Below are 13,876 nucleotides of genomic sequence, written 5' to 3' on the forward strand. Positions count from 1 at the left end.
CCCACTCCGCAGCCGCGGCAGGCTGCGGAGGTGTGAGGGAAGCCTCGGGCGCGGCTGGCAGAGCCGGGGTACGCCGCCGGGCCCGGCGAGGGCGCTCCAGGCCGGTCCTCCAGAGCAGTCGCGTGCCGCCGGGGCCCCTCTAGCAGCCGGGCGGTGGCGCGGTGCGCATCGGGAAAGCGGCGGGAGGATCCGGCCCTCGGCTGCAGCGCGAGCCATGGTGGGTGGCGAGGCGGCTGCAGCGGTGGAGGAGCTGGTTTCCGGGGTGCGGCAAGCGGCCGACTTCGCCGAGCAGTTCCGCTCCTACTCTGAGAGCGAGAAGCAATGGAAGGCCCGCATGGAATTCATCTTGCGCCACCTGCCTGATTACCGCGACCCGCCCGACGGCGGCGGCCGCCTGGACCAGCTGCTGTCCCTCTCCATGGTCTGGGCCAACCATCTTTTCCTGGGCTGCAGGTGCGGACCCCTGCCGGCCGGCTGACCCTGCTCCCTGCCTGCCGACCCTCAGCCCTCTGACCCAAAACCTCTGTCTCAGACTCAACCCGTCCCCAACCTCCCATCGCACTGGCTGTTCCACCGGCTCCTTTCCACCTTGCAGCCCCTTGGAAAGATGCTTAATTTTTTTCTGAGCCTCAGTTTCCTCATCTGGTAAATGGGTGGTTATGATGGCTACAGGAATTAAAAGACGAACAGCTTAGTACATGGTGGGCTCCAGAGTTGCCACATTGCTCTTATCAGTATTACTAATTACTAGCTCAGATCACTACCTTTTCAGAGTGTGTTTTAAGTCCATTTGCACCTTTCACTCACAAGGCAAAAGTGCATAGACTGAAGAAGACTCCCCCGCCATCAGATGAAGAGGCTGAGGGAGAGGAAATTATTTTTGTAGGGCATGCAGCTTCTGGCAGGATTGGTAGATTTTATACCACGATGGTAGGATCTGTGTCCCAGGACTTTGTCTCCCCAAATCCCAGACTATTTGATCCTGAGCAGGAGCTAGATTTACTTTTTTTGCTTTCCCTTTAATGAACTTTTTTGAACTTATCTTTTTGTGAAGGTCCCAAAGTCCACTGCTTCTTGGCAACGGCATCAAGAGAGCAAGGTCCTGCTTTTGAAATGCCTGATTGACCTTTTTTTGACCCCATTATGAAGAAGGCAGAGATCTTGAGGATCCCTTCTACCCTCTTACAGTTTCTTGAAGTTAGAAAAGAATGACTTGGTTTGTTGGTGGTTTCTGTATCTTGCTTGACTCTGGTCACATGATCCCTCCAGGTCAACCCACTTGGATTTGCTTTGGTTTTGCTTTTGGTGCTGGAGGTTGAATGCAGGGCCTCTTGCATGCTAAGCACATGCTCTAGCATTGAGTTACACCCCCAACCCCAGATATTGGGATTTATTAGAATAGGATATACCAGATTCACCCATCCCAGACATACACTTCTCTCCTTTCTGCCTTCTATGTACCCCTGGGTATTCTTGGTTAATAGGTTCAAGATTAGACAGATGTCAGAGAATTGAGCAAATGAACAAATGATGCTGTTTTCATTAGACAACATTCTAGATGTTTAAAATAAAAAATATTTTTTTTGCCCTCATACCATATTCATGAATATGTACTGCCAGACATATGGTGCCTCTGTTTTTGAAAATCTTGAAACATCTGCTCTTATTGGCATTTCCAAAGCCTAATTCTGTACCCCAAAAGAGGAAGAACTATTTTCTAACCTTGTGCTGAACATATATATATAGGTTTCCCTGACAGTATCAAATTAGTCCACAGAAGAACCCAACACAGTGGCCTGTACTTATAGTCCCAACTATTAAGGAAGCTGAGGTAGGAGGATCACTTGAGCCCAGGAGTTCTAGGCCAGCCTGGACAACAGCAAGACCCTATGCCTGCCTGTCTCTCTCTCTCTCTCTCTCTCTCCCTGTCTCTCTCTCTCTCTCTCTCTCTCTCTCTCTCTCTCTCTCTCTCATACTCTTGTACTGGGGTTTGAACCTTGGGATACTTTACCACTGAGTACATCCCTAACCTTTTTTTATTTTTATTTTGAGACAGGGTCTCACTAAGTTGCTGAGGCTGGCCTTGAACTTGTGATCCTCCTGCCTCAGCCTCCTGAGTTTCTGGGATTACAGGTGTGTGTTACCATGCCCAGCAGTAAGACTCTGTCTCTTTAAAAAAAGAAAAATTTAATACTTCTAGAGTTAAGTTTACAATCTAGTAACTTGCAATTTCTTATTAACCCACAGTGACTAGTAATTCTTCCAAGGTTTTTACCTTACTACTTTTTATTGTGCAGTTACAATAAAGACCTTCTAGACAAGGTGATGGAAATGGCTGATGGTATTGAAGTGGAAGACCTGCCACAGTTTACTACCAGAAGTGAATTAATGAAAAAGGTAAACAGGATATCCAAGTGCATTTGATGAAAAAGTATAGATTTAATGGTCCCTGCTTTGATGACACATATTGGGGTATACTGGTTTTTATGTTATTTTTTTTCTTGTAGATGGACTCAATACCTTAATTTAATTAATTTATTTTTTCATGTGGTGCTGAGGCTCAAACCTAGTGCCTCACACATGCAAGGCAAGCACTCTACCTCTGAGCTATAACCCAAGCCGTGGGGTATACTGGTTTTTGAATACCTTGTTTATTATTCCACAGATCTATGCCCTTTCAGTTTTATTTCCCTGCAATTGTTATAAACATTTTTATAACTAGCTAACAACCCACCTTAATAAGTTATGCATTGTTGGTGGAATAATACCTAAACTCAACCTCTTTGGTTTGTCTATGTACACTCCATTTTAAGTTTTTTTCTTGATTTTAAGGAAACTGTTGGCTAGACTAGTGCAAAAATTTCCCAATTGTTAAAAAATCTTGTTGGTAACAAATTAGTGCATCAATGCCCCTTCAGGTGAGGGCTGGACCTTCAGGTGTTTGGCCTCTCTGACTTGATAAGGAATGTGGCTAGAGTAATGTCCAGATCCCATAGCTGCTCCCTAGTCTGCCGGGTTGGTTTAACCTGAGGCTCTGGGATTGTACAGGTGAGCTGTTGCCTAGGGTCTTGTATCTGTACCCTGGAGCTGCAGCTATGGAGAGGATAGGGCTGTGGAGGAGATGGGGTGGGGTTTCCCAGCTACTTTTCCAGAATAACCCTCAAAACATGCATTTTTCACATTTTTCCCAGTCTCCTCATATAGCAAAACTAATTGCTCCCTTATCTTCTAAAGTTCCTTGGGGCATTTGCCCCAGCAGATTGTGATGTTGATGGTGCCTGATGTTTTAGTCCTTATAACTGCAACAGGCACTCAGAAAATACTTCCAAAATTAACCAAAGCAATAAAGAGCTTCTGGCCCCTTTTTAGTTGTATCTTCAGCCATAGGTAAGCTCTTGTTTCACCCCAATTGGCATGTTTTAGGGATCAGGGCACATAAAGAGGTCCTCTTTTGAATAGTTGAATCCTCAGCTGCCTAGAAAGGCATTTTAGTCCCAAACATGATTTATGGTTTGTTTTTCTTAAAATAAAACATTCTTTTATTAGTTTTTTTAATTTAAACCTGGGGTCAGAAGATTCAGGTTGGTTTTTGAGATGCTATTTTATTTTTAAAATCAGCTGCTAATATATAGCAGGGAGCCTTGTGAATTGGTAGTTTTGGACTTTTTGGAGCCTTTCATATAATACTTTAAAAAATCCTTAGGTGTTCCAGAGTGGTGAGGGGGGCCAGCCAGGAAGGATCTAGATGGTTGCTGGCTGTCAGACTATACCCCATGAGGCAGGGGTGATCCATCATTTTCTAACTGCTTGTGGCAGTCTTTCCTTGTTTTTGTTCCTAAGGTGTTTTTGGCTGTCCTTCAGATCTGCTTTTCTTACGTTAGCCATTTTACTTCTCTGTCTTGGTTTTCTGAACAGTAGCTGTACTCTTTCCAGTCCTGCTGGGCTATTAGAGATTAGAACACTCCATGATATTTGGGCTGTAGATCCCAGAAAGAGACTAAAGAGATTTTCATGTCCTCAACATTATCCATAGAAGTGTATATACATTGGGAAGGATTTGTCTAAACTGTGGGGTTATTTTTGGTACCTGGGATTGAAACTAGGGGCATTCCCCAGCCCTTTTGTGTATTTCATTTAGAGATAGGGTCTCGCTGAGTTGCTTAGGGCCTCACACAATTGCTGAGGCTGGCTTTGAATTCTAGATCCTCCTGCCTCAGCCTCCTGAGCCATTGGGATTACACGTGTGTGCCACCATGCCTGGCAGGATATGTCTAAACTGTAAAGGGGTCTTTCACTTTAAAAATGTGTAGAGCCCATGCCCTGGGATGCTTTTTTAAAAAAAAATTAAAAAAAAATTTTTTTTAGATGTTGATAGACCTTTATTTTATTTATTTATGTGCAGTGTTGAGAAACGAACCCAGTGCCTCACACGTGCCAGGCAAGTGTGCTACTGCTGAGCCCCAGCCCTGGGATGTTTTTTTTTTTTTAAATTTATTTTTTAGTTTTCAGCAGACGCAACATCTTTGTTTGTATGTGGTGCTGAGGATTGAACCCAGGCCGCACGCATGCCAGGTGAGCGTGCTACCGCCTGAGCCACATCCCCAGCCCTGGGATGCTTTCTTGATATCATCTTTCCATAAAGTGAGTCTCCAGAGCAGAATCCTCAGGCTTGAGCTTATCATTCCTAAAAGCAGTGCTGCCTAGAAAAAGCCTGCATGGGGGCCATAATTCTATACTTTTATGGATTAGGTGTGTTTTAACTTCCTTTATATGAAACTAATGTTTTCTTTGTAACCAAATTTAATTTTGGTCATACTGAAAATGAAATTCATTGCTTCTGAAAAGTGAGATACTTAGAGGGTACTTTGAGTTTTGCAATTAAGACTCTTCTAGGGGGCTGGGGATGTGGCTCCGTGGCAGAGCACTTGTCCAGCATTCATGAGGCTCTGAGTTCCAGTCTCAGCACCACTAACAAAACAAAAGCCCATCTAGATGAGCCCATCCTGAGAATAGGCCATCCACCTGTGTGCCATGACTATCCCCTCCACTGAAGACCGCTCTGCAAACACTGGAAAGAACCACAGGGCCTACACAGCAGTTTTGCCCCTTATCTGCAGTTTCTGCATGTTATAGAAGAAGCTGTGAAACATTAGGCAACAGTGCCAGCCCTGAGTGGGGGAAAAAAACCCTGATGTTAAGCCATACACTTGAAAATGTCCATTGTTGTACTGCTCAGAATTGATTCTTAGCTCTAAAATTAGAGATCAGTTGGGTTTTAAAGCTAGCTAGCAAGTGGAAGTGATCGCCTGGCATTGTTGGTATCTCAGGGCCAGACAGTGATGATGACTTAGAGACTTAAGCCCTCAGTAAGATTTTAAAAATACTTTTTGGCTATTCTGCAATTTTGAGGTAAGTATATTTCTGTGGTCTGTTCAACCTTTTTTTTTTTTTTTTTAATATGAGAAATGAGTATTGGTCTTTGACAGGTGGGATTTGATAAACAGTTGCAGTGTATGATTTTTTCTTGTGAAAGAGGGTTTCAAACACAAATATATTGAGCAAACAATCTTGATTATCCAACCACTATCCAGAGGCACCTGCTTGAAGCATGTGTGGTTGCCCAGCTCACCTGTTAAAAAGTGATAATTAACAAAGAGGAGCAGCTGACTCAGGGAAGAGTGGCATTGCCATGACTGTCAGAGTTAATATTTCCAAGATAGTGTCTTAACAACGGAGAAAGGAGTGATTGACTAGGAAGCTGTCATTACTGGCTCAAACAAGTTGTCAAACTTAATTATTTGGTCAACTTTTCCTGAGAATATTTGTATATTCCCAAGAGAAAAACGGCAGTATGAAAAGGGACCGTAGATGAAATGTGGAAAAAAAGTTAGAAAAACCAGTGTGCCTACATTTCAAGAGGCACTTTTTTTATGCATTATGCCCAGTCTTGGTAAACTCTGAGGTAATGCTTTGGTGAGAGTAGCCATGTTCTAAGTATTGACAAGTATTGCTGAATATCTAAAACAAATTCAACCTGTCAGACTCATTAATACAGAGGAGATCTTACATTTCAAGATAAAAAATATGCTCAGTGAAGCTACTTTTAATCTGTTAGAAGTCAAAAGAAGCCAATATTTTTATCTAGTGCCCAGGATGGTTGAATCAATTGCTAGTACCTTGTGGAAAAGACTGTACTGTGGCTGGGCATGGTGGTGCATGCCTATAATACCAGCAACTCCAGAGGCTGAGGCAGGAGGATCACAAGTTTGAGGCTAGTCTGGGCAACTGTCTTAAAATAGAAAATAAAAAGGGATGGGGATGTAGCTCAGCGGTAAACCTCTGGGTTCAATCCCTAGTATCAAAACAAAACACTGTACTTTTAGCAACCTATATCAGTGGCAACTGATGTACTGTTGTAGTTGGGAGTCTGTCCTGTTGGAAATTTGAGAGATAACCGAGAGGACTATTCTTTAGACTGGTTTTTTTAGGTGATACTGCATTCTTCCAAAAGGAGAAAGATTTCTTATATTTTGCTTTTGTTGAGGAATTTCATTTTATCATCGCTTAAAAAGACTGTCTGGCTTAGCTAAGAAATAGGTCATACCTTGAAATCTCTGATTACTCAAAAGACTCTCAGATTGATTCATTGCTAAATGTTAAGGAAATCCACTCAAATACAAGGTGACAGCCAAAGTGATTTCTTCACACCCTGCTTAAAATTTGTCTAAAGCCAAGTTTAAATTTACCAAAGGTGCTAGAGAGTCCCCAGAAAGAATATATCTGCTTCAGTTCACCACTATTTGAAGACATGCTTTTACAGTTTGTAATAGTGTGAACTCCAGAAATATATAACCTTCACATCTCCTAAATACCCTGACTCAGTGTGAGATGTTGTGAATTACTACCTGAATCTGACTACTTTTAATTTAGACCAAAAAGTGTTTGTGTGATTCTGCTTTTAGAACCCTTCACTGGAGAGCATGAAGGTGCATTTCAAGTATTTCCGTTACCGCTTTAAATTGTGAACATTTATAGATTGCAAGAGACAAGAAAATTAGATTCTGGCTTCGAAATGGATGATGTGGTCAATGTTTTGCTAAATTTTCTGTATGTAGTAAAATATTAATAATTTCTGAGTAGACTTACCATCTGGATAGTACATAAATATTATATCACTGCTATATTTTAATTTATGAAGATGAATTCAATTCACTGGACTGCATGGCTATATAACCTTTTCTTTTTTTCCCTCTCAGCATCAAAGCTAAGGAGAAGATGTATCACATTTTCATCATGGGCCACAGGCTTAGAGAGGAGGCTGGAATGAATGTGACAGTGACCACAGCAGCTCTAGACTCCTGGTTAGAGGCAGTTGGAATGAAAAAGGAATCTGTCTAGATTGGCTTATAGAAGTCATTATTCTTCCAGTAGCTACCACTGTAAAAGTATGCATGGATATTTATGTATTTATAAATCATGCACTCCAAGATGATTTCGTCAACATCATATAAGCCTTTGTTCAAGATGTCCTTTTTTTGTAAATGTTGTAATAGTGGCAGGTAATGAATTTTATAGTTTGGATTTTCAACAGTATACCTGTAAGTGTGATTCTGGTTTTTTTTTTTTTTTTTTTTTTTGCCTTTTATTCTGACTAAGGCAAATCAGATCTTTTATTTCCTTATTTCTACATGAAATTCCTTATTTATACCATACTATTCTTCACTGTCATTATATACCTATCTTTGTGTAGAAAATGAGAATCACATTGTGGGCTAAGGTACTCATGAGCTAGCTAGCTCATGGGAAGAGGCAGTTTACAATAAAGTATCTGGCTGCCCACTGCCGTGATGTGCACCTATAATCCTAGTGGCTGGGGAGGCTGACGCAGGAACATCACAAATTCGAGGCCGGCTTCAGCGACTTAGCAAGGCCCTAAGCAACTTAGTGGGACCCTCAAAATAAAAAGGGCCAGGGATTTAGCTCAGTGGTAAAGCACCTGTGAGTTCAATACCTAGTACAAAAAACAAACAAACAAACAAAAAAAAAAACAGCATCTGGCCTTATTTTAAAATTCATTGAGGGCCAGGGGTGTAGCTCAGTGGTAGAGTGCTTATCTAGCATTCTTGGGGCCTTAGGTTTCATTCCCAGCACTGCAGACAAAAAACAAAAACAAAAACCCCAAAAACAAGTAAAATTCACTCATAGGAGATTCTCTGGCTTTGTCCAGCCAGCCAGATGATTTGTAGATTGTCCAGGTCTCCCAAGCTGCTGGGTAAAACTTGGGTCTTCTAGACTTGAGGAACTGTCTTGCACAGTCTCAAGAAATACAGTATAAATCTGCTCTGCTTTGAAATTTTGGTATTAATATTCCTTTAATTAATGTACCTGTTTTGAACCCTCTTTCTGTTCCTTTCATTTAGTTCCCACTATTATATATGTACCTCAAATCATAGTGGGATTGGGGCTTCATTTAAGGGTAGCAAAGTAAGTCTAACACAGAGTCACTCATCATTGATAGGCACTGGCAATAGTTATGAAACCTGCCTTAACTTAATTGGTGAAAACAGGTAGAGCTGGCAAATAAATAAAGTAGAGCTGGTGTCTGTGGGCAGAGAAGTTATACTTTTGGATGAAGGCCAAGCATCTTCCCTTATATGGGCCACATCTCTGTGCAGCTCCCATTTCTAGTCTCCCTAATGATCATGAGATGGACTGAGTTAAGTCAGGCTCTCTGATCTGTAACTTTGGACAAGCTACTTCTTTCCTTACTTAAACTTGCTTGAATAATGGAGATTACAGAAATATCTACTACAGAGAAGCATGACAAGGATCAGGAGAATAAGTTTGAAGGCCAAGCACAGTGCTCCTTGACTTGGTCTTTTTTCCCCTCAAATGCAGCCTAGATTTTTTCCATTCTGATTATTTGTACAACTTTGTGTGAGATTTAAAAAATTACATTACAGAATTGGAAAACATCTGTGTGATTATTCACTTTTAAAATGAAATTCCCATAGATTTCTCATGGATTTTTCTTTTTTTTTGTGCTGGAGATTGAACCCAGAGCCTTGGCCATGTAAAGCAATAAGTACTCTACCAATTAAGCTACATTCCAGCCCTTGGATTTTATTTTCTATATGTAAGTTCCAATGAAATAGCCTTCCCTTGCATAAAAAGTTGATTTTCCCCAATCTCATTCAGTTTGATTGTTTATTTAGTTTTTGGTGTTGGAAATTGAACCCAGAGGCCTGGGTCATATGAGGCAAGTACCCTACCACTGAGTTATACCCCCAGCCAACCCTATCTTTCAGTTTATTTTTAAAGAATTCTACATTCTAGTTAACTAAAGTGTATTATTTATCTATAAATCTACCTATTTATTTATTTATTTGTAGTACTGGGGACTGAACCCCAGGGACATTGAACCCTGAGCTATATCCCTAGCCCTTTTTATTTTACTTAAAATTTAAAAAAAAATATTTATTTTTTAATTGTAGTTGGACACAATATTTTTACTTCACTTATTTATTTTTATGTGGTGCTGAGGATCGAACCCAGGGTCTCACATGTGGGAGGTGAGCACTCTACCGCTGAGCCACAATCCCAGCCCTTAAAATTTTTAAAAAACATTTTTTTAGTTGTAGATGGACACAATATTTTTATTTATTTATTTTTATGTGGTGCTAAGAATCGAACCCAGAGCCTCATGTGAGTGAGGCAAATGCTCTCCCACTGAGCCACAACACCCCCCGCCCAGCCTCCTTTATTTTGACATAGGGTCTTGCTAAGTTGCTGAAGCTGGCCTCTAACATATGGTCCAGTTGCTGGAGGTGTGAGCCACTGAGCCTGACCTCTCATCTTACTTTTTATTTATTTACTTATTTTGGTACTGGGGATTGAACCCAGAGGTGCTTTACCACTAAGCCACATCCCCATCCCTTTTTTAAATTTACTTTTTTATTTTGAGACAGGGTCTCACTAAGTTTCTTAGGGCCTTAAGTTGCTGAGGCTGGCCTTGAACTTTCAATCCTCTTGTGTCAGCACCCCCAGGTGCTGGGATTACAGGTGTATGCCCCTGTACCTGGTCTCATCTTACTTTTACAATTGGTAGTAACCTCATGTATAAAGTGAATATTTTAAATTTTCATTCTTCATGTATTTCTGTAAAAGAAAATAGCAAAGAAATTTAAATTTTTGTGTTGTAGCATTCCTTGTGTAGATAAAGTGGCCCATGATTGGCTTTGAAATAGGAGCTCATACCACATGCAAGCTGCAAGATTCTGACCTTTACATATACAGTTCTGCCCAAGAGTTGGGATGAGAATACATAAAATGATATGAAGGGACACGGTAAAGTATAAACCTTCAAGTAATGACTAAGAGAGGATGTTTTCTGTTAAAGACACGTCTCAGACTTTAGAAGAACTAACTTATACAGTTGAGATGTTCAGCTAACAGTGATGCTCTCTCATGTTATTCAAGCTATATCTACAAAATTGCTTTCAGAAATATTCCTTAGAGTCACCCAATCATTCTTCTACCCTATCAGCGGTAAGGATTCTCTCTGAACTTTTCCAAGATCCACTTGGAACAGCGGCTTACCTATCTGTGGGCACTGGGAGGAATCATTGCCTGTGCTCTGATGCTTTGGTATCTGTAGTAAATGCATACTGTCCCGTCTTGAATTTTCTATCACTCTGTCAGGTGACTTGTGTTACTTCTCCAGTTCAAAATGGTTTCTGCTAACTGGGTGCAATGGTGCATGTCTGTAATCCCAGTATCTTACAAGGGTAAGACAGGAGAATCCCAAGTTTGAGACTAGCCTCAGCAATTTAGCAAGACTCTGTCTCAAAATTAAAAATAAAAAGGGTTGGTAATAGCTCAGTGATTAAGTGCCAATGGTGATGAAGCACCACTGGGTTAAATCCCCAGTACTGCAAACATAACAAAACAAGAGATTAAGTATCTTAGGATCTCCAGTACCTAAATCAGTCAATCAATCAATAAAGGGTCTTGCCCAGCAGAATGTGTCTGGAAGGAGACTGTCAATTTCTGGATGTCTGAGGCCTGTGTGACCTATGATGTCTAATCATGGCTCTCATTCATCTCCCCTACCCACCCCAGGTACTGGGGATTGAACCCAGAGGCCCTCTTACCACTGAAGTACACCCCCAGCTCCCCTCCCCACCTTAAAAAAAAAATTGCAACAGGATCTTGCTAAGTCACCTAGGCTAGTCTTGAATTTGCAAAACTTGAATTGCTGGGGTTATAGTCACCTCACCTGGCTCTTATTCTTGACTAGTTTAGCAATAACTTTCGGTTCTGTAGGAGAAAGAATAAGTATGGATCTTCAGAGTTTTAGAACTTAAAACAGACATTTAGTCAACAAAATTGCTTTAACAATTACTGAGTGCATTGCTAAGAAAAAAAGTCTGCCATAATTTTGCATGTGTATAAATAAAATGAAAAGTAAGTCAGGCAACACTGTTTTTTCCTTGAGGTTCACTGTGTTCTTTCTGAAAGTTAGGACTCCTGGAGCTATGTGGTGGCATGCTGACTGACTCTTACACTTTTGTTTGGGAGGTTTTCTCTGAGTGTCAGCAGTAGAGCAGAGTCTTTCCCATATGCTTGTCAGGAATGGAGGTGGGCCTGAGCCATTGAAGAGGTGGAGTAAAAAGACCATTACCTGAGCCAGAAGCTATGGCACATACCTGTAATCCTAGCAACTCAGGAGGTTTAGGAAGGAGATAGCAAATTCAAGCCCCTTCTGGATAACTTAGTGAGACCATCACAAAATTTAAAAAAGGGCTCAGGATGTAGCTATTACCAACCCTCATTCCTGCCATGGGTTCTCTCTCAGGCCACACTGTGAGGATAGGAAAATGTCCTAACTTAGATTTACACAAAAGAAAACCCAAGTGTCTACAATCTCCTACCCAGTGAAGCACCACCAGGTTAAATCCCCAGTCCTGCAAACAAAACGAGATTATCATTTAAACACAGAGGCTCTTGGAAATCAAGGAACTGAAAATAAAAATTAGACTATTGGCTCCTAATAAATTTGAGCTGATTTTTTACCTAGACTTGGCATGTGAATCACAGCTTTTTCCTTTGACAGTGTTAGACATGTATGCCTCTTCAGAATACAGCCCAGCTGGTCCCAGCCTCCATTCTACTTTCCCAGCCTTGTAAGCTAGTCAGTCAAAAAATTATTCTTAAATATGGCACTCCAACCTCATTTTCCCTGGCAAATGTCACTTAGGGGCCTGCTCTTCTTGGCCCTCCCCTGGTTTAATGAAGGGACAATTGGCAGTAAAGGCATCAACCTTGAGCTGTGTGGGCCTGGTGACTAAAGCTCTTGCATCCCTATGGAAGCTGGCATCAAAAAATCTCATCCTCCTAAAGCTGTTGTTTTCCTTTCCCTCTGACCATGTTCTAAGAATGCTGACCTATCCACAGTAGGTGTGTGCTGGGAGATACATTCTTCCTGATGAGTTACTTTATTTCAGTATAGGAATCTGTAAAGAGGGGAGCCTCCAGTTTTATTTGGAAACTTCAGTGGAAAAACTCAAAAATGCTTGGCACTTTATGGGCTCTGACTGCCTCATTCCTGCCCTGGGTTCTCTCTGAGGCCACGCTGTGAGGATAGGAAAATTTCCTTAGATTTACAGAAAAGAAAACCCAAGTGCCTACAATCTCCTACTCAACCAAATTCTGTCTCCAGAGATGCAAAAGGTGGATCTTTTCAGTTTCAGTTGTTGAGCAGGGCAAAACATGCAACTTGACACCCATTAGATACTAAGTGACCATGGCTAGTTGATGAATGGGAGTAGGCCATTAGCAATGTAGTAATAAATACCAACCTGCTCTGGGGAGGGGACAGAAGCAAAACCACTGGTGGAAAAGGGTCACCAGATGGTAAATCTTGCCAAAGCTTGCAAGTGGCCACTGCAGATTCCACTCCCAGATATTATGTATCCTAGGATCCCTATACTTATGGATCTGGGGCCTGTGCCACCTGTGGGTATGTTCCTTTCACTGCAAAGATGGCCCATGTTCCAATGATGGCTATGTGACAGGAGCTCTTCTATTTTTTTCATGTAAAACCAACTATGACTCATCATCCTAGCTACAATAGTTTCGCCTTAAACCAGCTGTTTACAACATCTCAGGTTGTAAGATGACTCATGTCTCCTTCTACCATTTTGTGTTTACCAAATTATCTTTCATGATTGTTCCTATTTTTGTAACAAAAAGCACATCTGCTATGTAAGAAGTGTCCCTAGAAGGCTCAGAGCTTGGACCCTGAAGATCCTTTGCTATCCTTTAGGCCTCCAGTCCAGGCCTGTGCATGCAGATGGGCTATAGGAAAGCAGTTCCCAATGTTCCTTTGGTATTTTTTTTTTTTCCCTTAAGATACTGGGGATAGAACTCAGGGTCTCCAGCATTCTAGGCAGGTGCTCTAGCACTTGGCTATAATCCTGTCCTTTTTCTTTTGATATAGTCTCCCTAAATAGCTCAGGCTGGCTTCAAACTTGTGATCCTTCTGCTGAGATTATGGTGTGCACCACCAGTAATATTATGGATTCTCTTAAAATCTGATTCCTCATGCTCATTGTGGCCTCAAGCTGCACTGTATAGAACCACCAGCCCCTGTCAAAAAGCCAGTGGTTTAAGTGCTAATCAAAGCCAGGTGCAACTGTCAGGCCTCAGTGCTGCCCCTTTTCTTGCTGGCTGGCAGAAGATCCTTTGTACCCATCCCTGGCATTGTCCCTATTCTAAAGGCATCCATCTATTTTATGTCCCAGTAAGTCTCTACCTGAAATCACAGCTTTGTTTTCACGTGGGAACAGTCCTATACCCAAAGGCCACTGCAACA

General features: G+C 41.6%; 1 protein-coding gene across 2 annotated transcripts; it reads left to right on the forward strand.

The window, feature by feature from the left end:
• Nucleotides 1-132: 132 nt before the first annotated feature.
• On the forward strand, nt 133-10,687 carry Cdkn2aipnl (CDKN2A interacting protein N-terminal like). 2 transcript variants are annotated; one of them, XM_005335741.5, is made up of 3 exons: nt 146-453; nt 2,298-2,397; nt 7,257-7,511. In XM_005335741.5, the coding sequence occupies exons 1-3, from the start codon at nt 215-217 to the stop codon at nt 7,266-7,268; spliced, it is 351 nt and encodes a 116-aa protein (XP_005335798.1). In that variant the 5' UTR covers nt 146-214; the 3' UTR covers nt 7,269-7,511. The 2 variants fall into 2 exon arrangements, with proteins under 2 accessions (XP_021589242.1, XP_005335798.1); XM_021733567.3 differs by lacking the exon at nt 2,298-2,397 and having other exon boundaries at nt 133-453; nt 7,257-10,687.
• The last annotated feature ends 3,189 nt before the right edge of the window (nt 10,688-13,876 follow it).

This window comes from Ictidomys tridecemlineatus, chromosome 1 (assembly GCF_052094955.1).
Source record: "Ictidomys tridecemlineatus isolate mIctTri1 chromosome 1, mIctTri1.hap1, whole genome shotgun sequence".
NCBI classification, from domain to species: domain Eukaryota; kingdom Metazoa; phylum Chordata; class Mammalia; order Rodentia; family Sciuridae; genus Ictidomys; species Ictidomys tridecemlineatus.

Excerpts from the sequence above, each read along its gene's own strand:
- Cdkn2aipnl (XM_021733567.3), top strand. The coding sequence starts at position 215 with ATGGTGGGTGGCGAGGCGGCTGCAGCGGTGGAGGAGCTGGTTTCCGGG. Across the intron at positions 454-7,256 it reads CATCTTTTCCTGGGCTGCAG|CATCAAAGCTAAGGAGAAGA; the intron begins GTGCGGACCCCT and ends TTTCCCTCTCAG.